The following is a 12,132-nucleotide window of genomic DNA, read 5'->3' as shown; positions in this document are numbered from 1 at the left end:
CTCTGGGGGATGCTGTTCCAGCTCCGGGGTAGGCAGGACATGTTTTGCTCCCAACATCAGCTCAGTCTCGCGACAGTGCTGGTGTTGAGGTGCTCATGTTGTTTTGGAGGGTAAGGGGGTACCTCCTGGGACTGTGGGGGTTCGTGCAGCACTGGGGGTGCGTTTGTAGGGTCTGCCATGGTCCTGGTCTCTTGGAACTGGCTTTGGGGTGAGCCGGGTGGTGCCCCCTGGATGCTGCTGGACCCCCTCCTTTGTCTGGTGTATCTGTGTCTTGTGATGGCACGTCATGCTGGGTGCCAGGCGGAGGAAGTAGCTTGTGTCCTTCCAAAAAAAGCCCAGTGGTGCCTCCTGCCACCGTGGAGGTTGGGCTTTGCAGGCAAGCGGAGCTCGGGGGTCCACCCGGGGCCACTCCGGGGGGATGCGGCAGCCATGGAGGGGTCTCATCCCTGACAAGGAGCAGTAGGTGCTATCAGGTTACGAAGGGGGCTCGGTCCCCATGGGGTCTTCTAATGTGATCCCACGGCATGTTTCAAGCCTCTGGCCCAGCCCTTGGTCCTGGTTCTGCCACCGCCCGGCCCGGCCCCGTGCCCAGGGCCACCGCTGGCACAGGCTCCTTGGCCACAGCGAGTTTGGGCCATGTGCTCTGTGAAGCTGTCAGGAAGGGAAGGTGTTAGGGAGGGCTCAGGTTTCACGTGTTTGTTGTTAATTGATCTCAGGCTTCCTGTGTTAATGACTTTGCTTGTTAAGGGAGGCTACTCCTCATTATTTGCTGCTGCCTCGCTGTGAGAAACCTCTGGTTTTCTCCCAGATTGGGGGTGAGACACCTCGGGCACAGCTCAGTGCCTCAGCACTGGGGTCTGATGAGACCCTGGAGTACCTGGGCCGTCTGCGCGGGGCTGGCAGGTGTGATGCAGCAGCCCTGAGGGAGACCCAGAGCCATCTGGTCTGGCAGCTGGAGGCCAGGTGGGGTAACCTGGAGTGTTGGGAGCCCAAACCCCTCCCCGAGCCGTGGAGGCTACCAAAGCTCATGCAAAAGGGTTGAGAGGATGACTGGCTGGTTGCTGGCTGCATCCTCAGGTCCCGTCCCTTCTGGAGAGGTTAAAGACCCCAGGAAGGAGACAGGAACGTCCCAGCCACCTTCTTCATGGTCTGACCTTCATAGCAAGGGGTGACCTGAAGTCACTGTGGACCCACATGTGCTGTGCTGGTACCTCCTGCATCTCTCTGGGAAAGACTGTGTGCATCGTGGAAACATTTGGTGCTCTGTGCTGTGCTGGAAGACGGGGCCGTGTTATCACCATGGAAACACTCATCCTTGTAGAGCCATCTTTTGGGAGAAAACCCCACGCCTTAGGGCACTAGGTGAACCATTTGTGCTACCTCACTGCTGGTGAGGAGTCATGAGGATAACATGGACCAGGACAGATCATGTCGGGCAGGGAAGAAATTCCTAATGTTACAGCAGTGGAGTGCTGAAAGATGTGGCCAGGGAAGGTCACGGTGTCTCCATCAGCTGAAGCTATCACACGCCAGAGGATAACGTTGCTCTGGTTAACATGGTCTCGTTGGATGTCCAAGAGGTTTTTGGTTTCAAAAACCTTCATCAAAGGTTTTCAAGGAAAGGCGGCTGCTGTGGGATAAGAAGGAAGGTCTTTGCATAGATGGACAGCGAAGTTGTGTGGACCATTGTGGTTGTCTTGTCATAAAAAGGGCTGGAATGAGCAGTAGGGTCTGGACTGGCCCTTTATGAGGAATAACGCCATAGGCTGAGACTCTCCAGCTTGAAAAGGAGTTGTTTTAGCGTTGGCATGAATCCTAAGTGTTGGTGCAGTAGGCAGGGGTGGCCTGCTCCTTCTCTTCTAATGCAAGAGCTGGGGAACATCAGATGGAGATCGAGGGAGCTGGGTACTGCAAAAAACCATGAGAAGATGGTTCTTCATGCAGTTTTGAGTCCTCCCTGGAGGATATGGTGGGTTCAAGAGAGCCAGGGCAAGTCTGTGGAAGACAGTGCGCTTGTGGGGTTGTTAAACACACAGACATCACATCTAGCTTGGGAAATACCTGAACTGTGAGTAACTGGTGTACAGGGATATGTGTTGGAGAACTTGGCTTCATTCTCTTCTCTGCCGGAGTTGACTGGGACATGATGGGAATGTCATTGCTGTTTCTAAAAGACCCGCAGATCCTTCAGCCTCTTCACAGCCTTCCCTGGACAGCCCGTTGGCCCTTGAATGACTATGAATTGCTTTCTCCTTCCCAGACCAGTAGCTCTAATTCATCCTTTGTCCCTTGTCCAACATCTCTTGCAGATCCTTATGCCATTGTTTCCTTCCTTCACCAAAGCCAGAAGACAGTGGTAATCAAGAACACCTTGAATCCCACCTGGGACCAGACACTCATCTTCTACGAGATAGAGATCTTTGGGGACCCCCAGAACGTATCTGACTCCCCTCCCAACATCGTGGTGGAAATATATGACCATGACACCTACGTAAGTGTGTTGGCATCAGCTGGACCTTCATGGTGTGAGCGTGCTAGGGTGGATGGGACAAACACGTGGCATCGCTCCTGCCCGCTGGAGTGCAATGCTGTATGGTCTCTGGGTGGCTCAGGCGCTGAGCTGGACACTCGGAAGACAAAAATTCACCAAAAAGCTCTGCTAGTGATGTCCTTGGTGGCTCTGCTCCAGTTACCAAAGCTGCATCTACACCGCGTTTTGCAGAGTGGCCAAATTAACCATATTTCCTTGTGGAAAAATTCTTGGGACAGGTTTTAAAGCAACCAGGCAAGTAGGGGACCATCCACTGTTGTTTTCTCAGCTGCCCAAAGGTATCTAAAGTGCCTTGTAGTAATGGCATTTGGGGGACTGGTGAGATAACCTTGAGTCCTTCCTAGGAAAACTGGGCTGTGGCCTGTCACAAGAGCAGAAGGGATTTCAGACTCCATGTGGGAGCAGTGTGCAAGTGCAGAGCATGTAGACTATGTCTCAGGAACCTTCTGCCCTCCCTCCTCCAAAAGAGACCAGCAAGAAGCAGCAAAGGCAACTGAAGACCCCATGGCAGACCAGTAAATGGGCTTTTTAAGAGCTGCTGATACTTAATGCTGTACTCTGAGCTCCTGCTCTGGAAATCATGTGATACTGTAGGGATCTCACCTCCTGTTTAAGCCAAAATGCATAAGAAAGAGTACATTTCTAGCTCTAGTAGTTACAGGGAGGAGTTTGAAAACCTGAGTCCATATGAGCATCAAACCCATCTTTTTTCTGAACCGGTCCCGTAACTGTTCAGACACTGAGCCTGATTTTTGAGGGATGGGGTGTCAGATGAGATGCGGGTGCGTGGTGAGGGACTCCACTGGGAAGTGGGGTGGGAACTGAGCTCCCCGTGCCTGTGCTTGCCTTTCAGGGTGCGGATGAGTTCATGGGGCGCTGCATTTGCAAGCCCAGCCTGGCGTGCTCGCCGCGGCTCTCCTGGCACCCCGTCGTCAAGGCGAACAGAAACGTCGGGGAGCTGCTGGCTGCCTTCGAGCTGATTCAGAGAGAGAAGGTGAGCTCCCCATCAGGGCCCGATCCTGCCTCTGATTGCAAAGCTCCTTCCCTCGGAGCCTCCCAGCACCTGGCAGGATCCAGCTTTTGCTCAGCGCTGAGCTATGCCCAGCACCCCTGGGGCTGCCTGGCCTTGGTCTCAGGAGGACGGATGCTCCGAGCAGACCCGGCTGCGACGCTCAGCGCTGGCTGCGCTGCGGTCGTGGGATGGGAGGCTTTTAGCGAGGCCAACTGGAAGAGGGCTCAGCGTTGGAGCAAAAGCCTGGGCTGCTGGGTACCAGTTTGGGAGGGACCTCTCACGCCCTGCCAGCCTGGCTGGCTGCGGTGCTGAGCTCCGAGCCTCAGCACCTTTGCACTGCGGGAAGAGCCTGGTGCATTTGGCCCCAGCTCGCTGCTCTTTGCTCGGAGTTCCTTTCTGGAGGGGGTTGGAGAGCCGAAGGGGGAGGTTGCTCCCCCAGCAAGCTGTCACATTCAGTGCTGGCTGTTCCTGTAACGAGCCGGGGGGGAGGAGGCTGTGCTTTGGAGCCAGCCTGGGTGGGAGAGACTCTCATCGTGCCCCAGGGTGTTCTTGTGTGCTTTCCCTGTCCCCCTGCACATGCCACCCCCTCGCCTCTCTCATCTCTGGCTTTTCCACTGGCCGTGGCGCCCGGCTGCAGCCCAGATGTGCCTCTATGCCAGGGAAAGTGGATGGACTGGAAGGATAAACCTCCCTGTCCTGTCCCTCCCTCCCAGCCCCGAGGTGCTAACTGGGAACGGGGGGTCCCTCCTCCCTCAATCCGATGCAGGTCCCAGCTCTGCTCCTGGAGGTTTGCTGCACGATGCTGCTGCGGCTGCCGGGGGTGGGTGCACGGGGGGCGAACCTTCCTGCACCAGTTTGGGGTCAGGGGATGTCTCTGCCACCGGGACAGGGCACCGAGTCATCTACACGCAGCCTCTTCTTCCTCCTCACCCCACTTGGACATTCCTGAACTGGGTGGGGAGGATCTTGGGGGGAGAGGACTCCTCTCCAAGGAGCTCGCTTGATCCTAGCAGGAAGCACCCGGGTGGATTTGAGGCTCTGCTCGTGCCTCCTTGTCAGAGGTGGAGCCCTGCCCTCCTGCCCAGGCTTTTTGGAGCCCAGCACTGGGCATGGAGCGGGGCAGCGTGCGGTGTTGGGAGGACTGATGTTTGTCTGCCAGGCAAAGCTGAGTTGGCACCGGGCGTGCGAATGGAAAGTATGTGTTTTTTCTCCACAGCCGGCTGTCCATCACATCCCTGGCTTTGAGGTAATGTCTCTACCCCGTTTGCAGCTCCTGGGCCTTGCACCCCTCAAAACCATCCCCTCCCTTGCCCCGACAGAGCTGTGGGGTCCCAGCTCCGTCAGCTGCTCCTGCAGAGATTTTCAGTGGACTCTGTTTGCAGCCCTGCTTCTGCAGGCAATGTGTCCATCCTGCCTTAGGGGCTTATTTTAGGATGAAGGCATCCCCATGGAGAGATGCCGTTTTCCTTCAGCTGATGGTAAAGAGAGATGAGGTGGGTGGGGCAGCTCACTGTTGACCGTAAGACAGGGCAAATGTATCCCACTCCAGATATAATTCCTCAGGTGTCAAACACACCGTTACACTCCTGCCCCGCAATAATTTCAGCGTTCCCGTTGCGAAGGGCCGTGCTTCCCAACTGCTCCAGCATGTTTCCTACCCTGCAACCTGGCCGAGCAGAGACATTAACTGATGCTGGACTTTAAATGGTTTTAAGTCGTCTGCACTGATTTCTTCTCAAGCTCAGGGGTGGTGGTGTGGAGGAACTTGGAAGGCATCCTCTTTCTATTTAGTTGTCAGCTACAATTATATGCCTTAGGATGAACTTAGGGGTGAGAGTTTCTCTAACTCTGTACTTTCCTTCTCTTCTCCAGAGTGAGCTGTCCTCCGGTCTGGATGAGGTGAGTCTGTAAGATTTAGTCGTCTCTTCATCTTGGAGACTGTTAAAACTGTGCCTCCATGGGGCAGCCACTTCTTTGCAGATGAGACAAGCCAAGAGCATCAGGATTTTAGTAAAATGAGTAGATGGGTTCCGTGCTTGACCCAGGGAGTGCTCCCAATGGCAGGGCATGTCAAGTAGTATTTAACCTCTGTGGGGTGTGCGTGCATGAGGTCTGCTGGTGTTCAACCCTTCCAAACAAAGCATGCAAAAGCTGAAATCCTGGGCTGACCTTTGGCTGGACCTCAACTGAAATCCCAGTTGAAAAGTTTGCAATATTTCATGGGGAATTTGTCATGAATTGGGGTGTGTTCTGGACTGCTCCAGTTGCTCTGAAGGCAATACTCTCATCAGGATCCCAAGCGGCTGCTTGGGCGACCTGTCAGAGCTGCTACCCAGACCTTGTGCGTCCTACAGAGCGGATCACAGGCTGAGCCAAGCGGTGTCAGGGTAGGCTGGTGTCTTGGAAAACACAAGGCAGGGAGCTGAACAAGGGGCACGTCTACTTGAGTGTTATGTTGGCCCTAGGATCCAGTTAACCCCCAAATCCGGCAGGTGAGCTAGGAGGGACCTGGGGCATGCAAAGAGCCTGACCACATTTCCATGAAAGGTTGGGTGGGGTTTCTTCCACCCAAGCAGCCTTTCCTGGTGGTGTGGGGCTCATCTTTGTGCTCCGCGTGGGCTGAGCCGGATGAGCTTGTGTAAATATAACCATCTCTCTGCTCTTTCTCCTCCATTTCTTGCCACTGCCATTTCTGGATGGGGCACTCCACAGCTCTGCACCCCTGCCTTGTTCTACGAGGGGCTCCTTCAATGGGTACCTTTTATGCTCAAACACTTGACTCTCCTCTGTTCCTCTGCCTTTGCCCAGAAACGAAGCAAAGTCCCAGCAGAGACTCTCAGAGAGACCAGCTCTTTCAGCCATGGCCTGGCCTGACCCACCTGCCCTGCAGGAACCCCACCCAGAGCAACCCACGGAGGCTGCATCCAAAGGAGTGATGCCTGCCTGAGGTCTCCAGTGCCCTTAGCAGGACATAATGAGCTTTATGGAGAATCTGCCTCATACGTTCAGGCTCACGATGTATCTGAACGACCAGGCTGGCACCAGGCCTCCTTCTGCTGCACCTCTGTTTGGTGCAAATGGGAGTAGCCTTTTGGGGGCTAGATCCCCTCCAAGCACTGGGATTTAAGCCCCTCTTGAAACAACATGGCCCAGCTGCCCACTCAAACTGGGAGACATCTCCAGCCGCTGTTTTGACTGGGTTGATCTGAGTTGATGTTCACTCATCTCTCTTCCAACCCTGTATCAAAGTCAGGGTTGGAGCAGATGATCTCCAGAGCTCCCCTCCACCCTGATTGCTTTTGTCTTGTCCTTGTTCAAACCATCCCAGCTCCCAGAAGACCCCACAGGTCTTTCCATGGATGTCTCCTCCCTCCAGCCTGCCGCGTCTGGATTGAGAGCTGTGTCTGGGAATTGCTTGTCCCTTGCTACCACCCTGAACCCTCCCTTGCTTCTGCCTCGTCCCCAGGACTCGCTGCTCATTTCTGTCCCATCTGGTGAAACATTTAGTGCTCGTGCATTCTGCTGAGACCCAGGAGAATGACTGCAAAACCACCAGGACAGCAGCAGGGATGGAGAGGAACTCAGAAATGGCTAGTGCTAACTGAAGACATGGCAGCGGTAGAAGCCAAGCGTGCACCGATGGCTTTCAAAGCCGCTGTTGAACCTGGAGAGGAGGGAAGGCAGGCAGGAACTCTTTCCCCAAGGCTTTCCCCTTTTACCATACAGACTTGCCAGAGGATAGAAGGATTGAAATGATTTTTAGTCCAATGACAATAAGAAAATGCAACACATGATATTCGCATCAGTGAAGATTTAGGTGCCCTGTTAGAGAAAAAACCCTCCCTTTTTGGGAACAGATTGTTCAGCCATCTCACAGGGGCTGTGTGGAGTTTGAGCCTGCCTTGGAGATTGCAGATGGACTAGGTGACTTCTGCGTTTATTATGCAACTTAAATGCAACTTAAACACATTTAAAGCTAGAAAGAACGTACATCACTATACAAGGACAGATTGAGGCTTTTCTTGGCTCAGTCAGCACCCTGATGTGCTCTAAGTGCTATGGGTCACAAACCGAAACTGGGGATAGATCTTCAAGGGCCACTTGCTCTGTTCCTCTACTCCAAGGAAGGAGCAGCTCGTGTTGGTGGTGCAATGTCTGAGCAGCCTGAAATTAAGGCTCTGGGTAAGCAGGTGGGTTACCAAAAGTGCTGAGCACCCAAGCGATGCTGGGGATGCTCTGCCCCTCTCCCTTCTTAGGCACTCGTCTCCCAGATAACCTCTCCTTTCCCTGCTAGCCCTAACCATTTCTCCGAGCGCGTGGACCGTGGGAGGGAGGACTGCCTGCCCTCTTTACCGTCTGCCCCGTGGGGGAGCCCAGACATCTGCCCCGAAATGGAGTTACTGAAAGTCTTCAGTTAACAAGCAGCTTGATTCGCCAGCCACCAGCAACTGCCAATGAAAATTAAAGCTTAGACTCTATCTAACATGCCACCGTGAAAAATCCCTTTGTAGAACATTTATATGCATACGTATATAAACCTGAACCAATCCTATAATTGAAATACATACGCGCACTTAATTTAATGCAATAATACTCCAGCCTGAAAAGAATGTTGGTCTCCTAAATAGGTTCCAACTGCCCTCGGTTGAGGGCTGCATTTTTAGAGGTTTTGCTTTCATTCCTGCCTTTTTGGTGACTCTGAACTCGAAGGTGCAGGTCAAGAAGAATCCAAACGCTGGGAGGGCTCAGAGCCCGTCCTCTGCGAGCGGCTGGGGAAGTCTGGCTCTCTGCTTTCCTCCTTTGTGAAGGCAAATTTTGAATCCTTCACTTGCCTTCCAGATTTGGTCTTGCCCTGAGGAGATCTCCTTCTGTCTATGCTGTGCGTGGACGGCTTTATCTGAGCCCTGTCCTGTGGCTGGCAGCTTGGCGGTTCCCAGTTCTGGCTTATAGCTGAGATGTTGTGGGAACAACATCCCCTTCCCGCAGCCGGAGGCGATGCCGACTCTCCGTCCCATGGTGCTGCCCCCACTAAACTGCTGCTTTTCGGGAGCTGGTCACAGCGTCTCACTCTGCCCAACTCCGGGAGCTGTATTTCACTAATTAACCCCCTGCTGCGGCTTCATCCCCTCTCCTCATCCCTCTGCATAACTATCTCACCGTGGTCCTGGTGAGGGAGAGATGTGCTTTCATCCCCTAACAGAGGCTGAGCCTTGATGGGGGACAGATCCCTCTCAGGTCGCCTGGAGAGGCTCAGGGATCGCTCTCAGCAGTAGGTGTTTGTCTTTTCCAGGGTCAGATTAAAGGGAGACAAAGAGTTTGCAAGCACATTCATCCCCCCAGCCCTTCCCTCCCCCTCTCTAGCTGTCCTGGACTTCTGGGAGAAGCTGAGTTTTGCAGAGAGGAGACTCTGGGAGTGGGAGGGGGTGCAGGACGGGGAAGGGGAGGTGAGGGGGGGTTGGTGTCCCACTCTGGCGTGACCTGACGTGCCCTTGGCATCTCTGCTCCCCACAGTCCGCGGACTCTGACCTGCCGTACCCCCCGCCCCAGCGGGAGCCCAACATTTACATGGTCCCCCAAGGAATCAAACCGGTCCTGCAGCGCACGGCCATCGAGGTGAGTGACGGGGAGCGCACGAGGCAGCTCGCCTCCGCGTGGAATAGCACCCCAAAAGTGTGTCCCTCGTGGGGGATGAGACTCAGAAACGGGACCCAAGCCAGACTCTGTGGATACAGAGTCCCCCCAGTGCTGGGAGCTGGTTCTGCTCATGGGTTATCTTGATGGGGAAACGAATCTCACCAAGCAGTCAGGTCCCAGGGCAGAGGACAGCCCTTGACCACACTTGTTTTTAGGACAGTCTGCCTCACACCAGGATGATATTTGCACAAAACAGAGATGCTCCATTAATAGATAATCAGTTGTGGACCTGGTGTATTGGTGCATACAGAGAAATGCTTGCTGTACCACCTGGCTTCCCCCAGGCTGTCCTACATGGTTGATCCGTGTCTCCTTCGTGGTGGGCCAACCGTCGGGTTTACCTCCATCACTGAGCAGCTCAGCGAGAGACACAGACCTTTGGCTCAGTCTCTGCTGTCTGTTCCTCTCACCCTTCAGATCCTGGCTTGGGGGCTGAGGAACCTCAAGAGCTACCAGCTGGCCAGCGTCACCTCGCCCAGCCTGCTGGTGGAGTGCGGAGGCCAGCTCGTGCAGTCCTGCGTCATCAAGAACGTCAAGAAGAACCCCAACTTTGATGTCTGTGTGCTCTTCATGGAAGTGGTGAGGACCCAGTCCCCACCCTGCAGTGATGGGGTCAGAGCAGAGCTGGTTGGGAAGGACCTCTGGAGGTCCCCCCCCCCCAAAAATGCATCCTGTGGTGAAACTAATCCTGTCCTGCTCAGTCGTGGTTCCCTTTGGGGGGGGGTGCAGAGCAGCTGCCCTCCCTGCCCTGTGTAGTTATGTGGTCCCTCCCCTCTGCCCATAGCGTTTACCCAAGGAGAGCCTGTACAGCCCCCCCATCATCGTCAAAATCATCGACAACAGGCCATTCGGCCGAAGGCCCGTGGTGGGGCAGTGCACCATCCGCTCGCTGGAGGACTTCTACTGTGACCCCTACCGCGAGGAGATGGACGGTCCCCAGGAGCACTCAGGTAGGTGCTGCCGTGAGGACTGCACCCCCGTGCCCATCTCCCGGAGGAGCTGTGTGTGTAGGAGCACAGCTTTTGTGCCGGCTGGAGGTCTGATACGAAAAGCCCCCGAGGTGCCAAGGAGGGGGTTCAGCTCTGGGGTTGGTTGGTTGGTTGGTTGGTTGGTTGGTGAGATGGACCGTCCTTGGCCGAGCTGTTCGACCGGCACGAAGACGAGCTTTGGCTGGTGTGAAGGCTCTGGGCAACGTTGAGGTGGCTCCTGGAGGTTGATCCCAAGGTGGCTCGGCTTTGGGGTTTCGCCCAGCTGGATGTCCTGCTCATGCTCGTGCTCGCTCCGATTGCAGATGATGTGAGCCTCACGCCCAGGGATGACGTCCTAATCGACATCGATGACAAAGAGCCTCTGATTCCTGCCCAGGTAGGGAAAAAACTCGCAGCGGTGGGAAGGCACTTTGTGTGACATGGGGGGAACTCGTGCAGGTACAGGGCTGGGGCAGAGAGTGATGCAGATGTGGGGTCCCCTCTGGTTGTGCCCTTCCTTTTGCAGCTTCCACGGCCGTTTTCACGCTCTCTCCTCCGCCACACCACAACAACCAACCGCAAACTCCTCCTTCTCCCCTACGTTTAACATGAGGTGTCAGATTTGCTTTTCTGGGGGAGAGACACCAGGCTCTCTCCATGCCAGACTCTTCCCTTCAGCGTCTCTTCCTCAGATGCGTGGGTTGGCTTGAGGCTGAAGGTTTGCAGTCAGCCCCGCAGGGCTCTGCTGTGGGGGATGCTCTCTTGGGAATGACAGCCACTGCCCCAAAGAGCTGACAGCCTCGAGGGGACTCACCCCAGCACTGAGGAGGGTGAACTTGGTGCTGGCAGATGGGACAGTTTGCCCAAGGCCACACTGGAAGCAAAGGTCCCCCGAGGCTCGCTCGTCCTTACCACAACCACACGGCCAGGTTTCCTTTCCCCAGTTTTCCTCTTTGTTTGTTTGCAGGATGCTTTGCTGCTTCCAAACCCACGCGCCGCTTTCAAGCAGCTCCAGTTACTCTGCAGAGGGTCCCGGTGGGGACTGGGATTGCAGAATATCCGTGGTGAGAGGAGCTGGGCAGGCTTTAGCGGGGAAGGAGGGACGTGTTGCTGTTGTTGCAGGAAGCACGTTTGTCTGTGCCACGAGTTCGAGGGGTCTCAGCTGCCCCTGGTAGATGGGTCAGGCTGCTCGTGCCGCTGGGGTTGCTGTTCCTCCTTCCTGAAGCACAGCTGGAAGGTGTCTGGGCCACACCGGTGACACTGGCCCTGCTGGTGCTTCACTTTTCTCTAGCCCTTGGGTTTCTTGGCCGGCAGACGTGTCCTCTCCGAGGCAGAGACCTGCCAGTGCCGACACGTGTGTGTGCGATACACAAGTCTGTCAGCGAGCCTGACTGCTCTGGAGCAGCTGAAAATGTTGTCAGAGGCATTTGGCAGAGCTTTTCACGGTCTTCTGTTCCTTCGGGGTATTTAAGGGGCTCTGGCAGTCCCTTCTTCCCTGTTTAAAAGTTTGTGGGTGCTGCATGGTACCCCAGGCTAGAAAAGCCTGAGCTTTCTGTAAGAGCTCCGCCTCATCAGGCATGCCCCTTGCCTTGCCCCTCACCACCCATGAAAGGAAGATGTGTAATTTGGGCGCCAGTGCTTCTGCTCTTTATTCGGCTCCTTGGTGGCACCTCAGCACTGCTCTCCACGAGGACTTCACGATCCACCGGTCCGTGCCGTCAGGCGTCTGCGGTCGTGTCCCGAGGCGGGCTCAGGCTGAGCTCGCAGCGTCGGGCTGTCCCTGGAGAGGCAGAGGTGGAGCTGCACCCCTCTCCTTGCCGCGTCCCTCCGGCTAGGCGATCCGATGCGCTTTAGCTCTGTGCCGTGCAAATCCTCCCTGCGGCTGAGCAGGCGTTGCTTAAGCAGGC

General features: G+C 55.4%; 1 protein-coding gene across 8 annotated transcripts in view; it reads left to right on the top strand.

Moving 5' to 3' along the window:
• Positions 1–12,132, top strand: part of LOC104363421 (dysferlin) — a 99,932-nt gene that overhangs the window by 36,054 nt on the left and 51,746 nt on the right. For 5 of the 8 annotated variants that reach the window (XM_042807956.1, XM_042807955.1, XM_042807952.1 and 2 more), the window contains 9 exons: positions 2,310–2,491; positions 3,405–3,545; positions 4,780–4,809; positions 5,436–5,462; positions 6,276–6,317; positions 9,075–9,176; positions 9,675–9,836; positions 10,042–10,207; positions 10,549–10,622. In XM_042807956.1, the coding sequence (XP_042663890.1) occupies positions 2,310–2,491; positions 3,405–3,545; positions 4,780–4,809; positions 5,436–5,462; positions 6,276–6,317; positions 9,075–9,176; positions 9,675–9,836; positions 10,042–10,207; positions 10,549–10,622 (926 nt within the window). The remainder of the gene's footprint in view (positions 1–2,309; positions 2,492–3,404; positions 3,546–4,779; positions 4,810–5,435; positions 5,463–6,275; positions 6,318–9,074; positions 9,177–9,674; positions 9,837–10,041; positions 10,208–10,548; positions 10,623–12,132) is intronic. The other 3 variants (XM_042807950.1, XM_042807951.1, XM_042807953.1) reach the window with 3 other exon arrangements.

The sequence above is a fragment of the Tyto alba genome, unplaced genomic scaffold (assembly GCF_018691265.1).
Source record: "Tyto alba isolate M040663 unplaced genomic scaffold, T.alba_DEE_v4.0 Super-Scaffold_6, whole genome shotgun sequence".
NCBI classification, from domain to species: domain Eukaryota; kingdom Metazoa; phylum Chordata; class Aves; order Strigiformes; family Tytonidae; genus Tyto; species Tyto alba.
The sequence above is the reverse complement of the archived record's forward strand: the minus strand, read 5'-3'. Positions and strand labels throughout refer to the sequence as shown.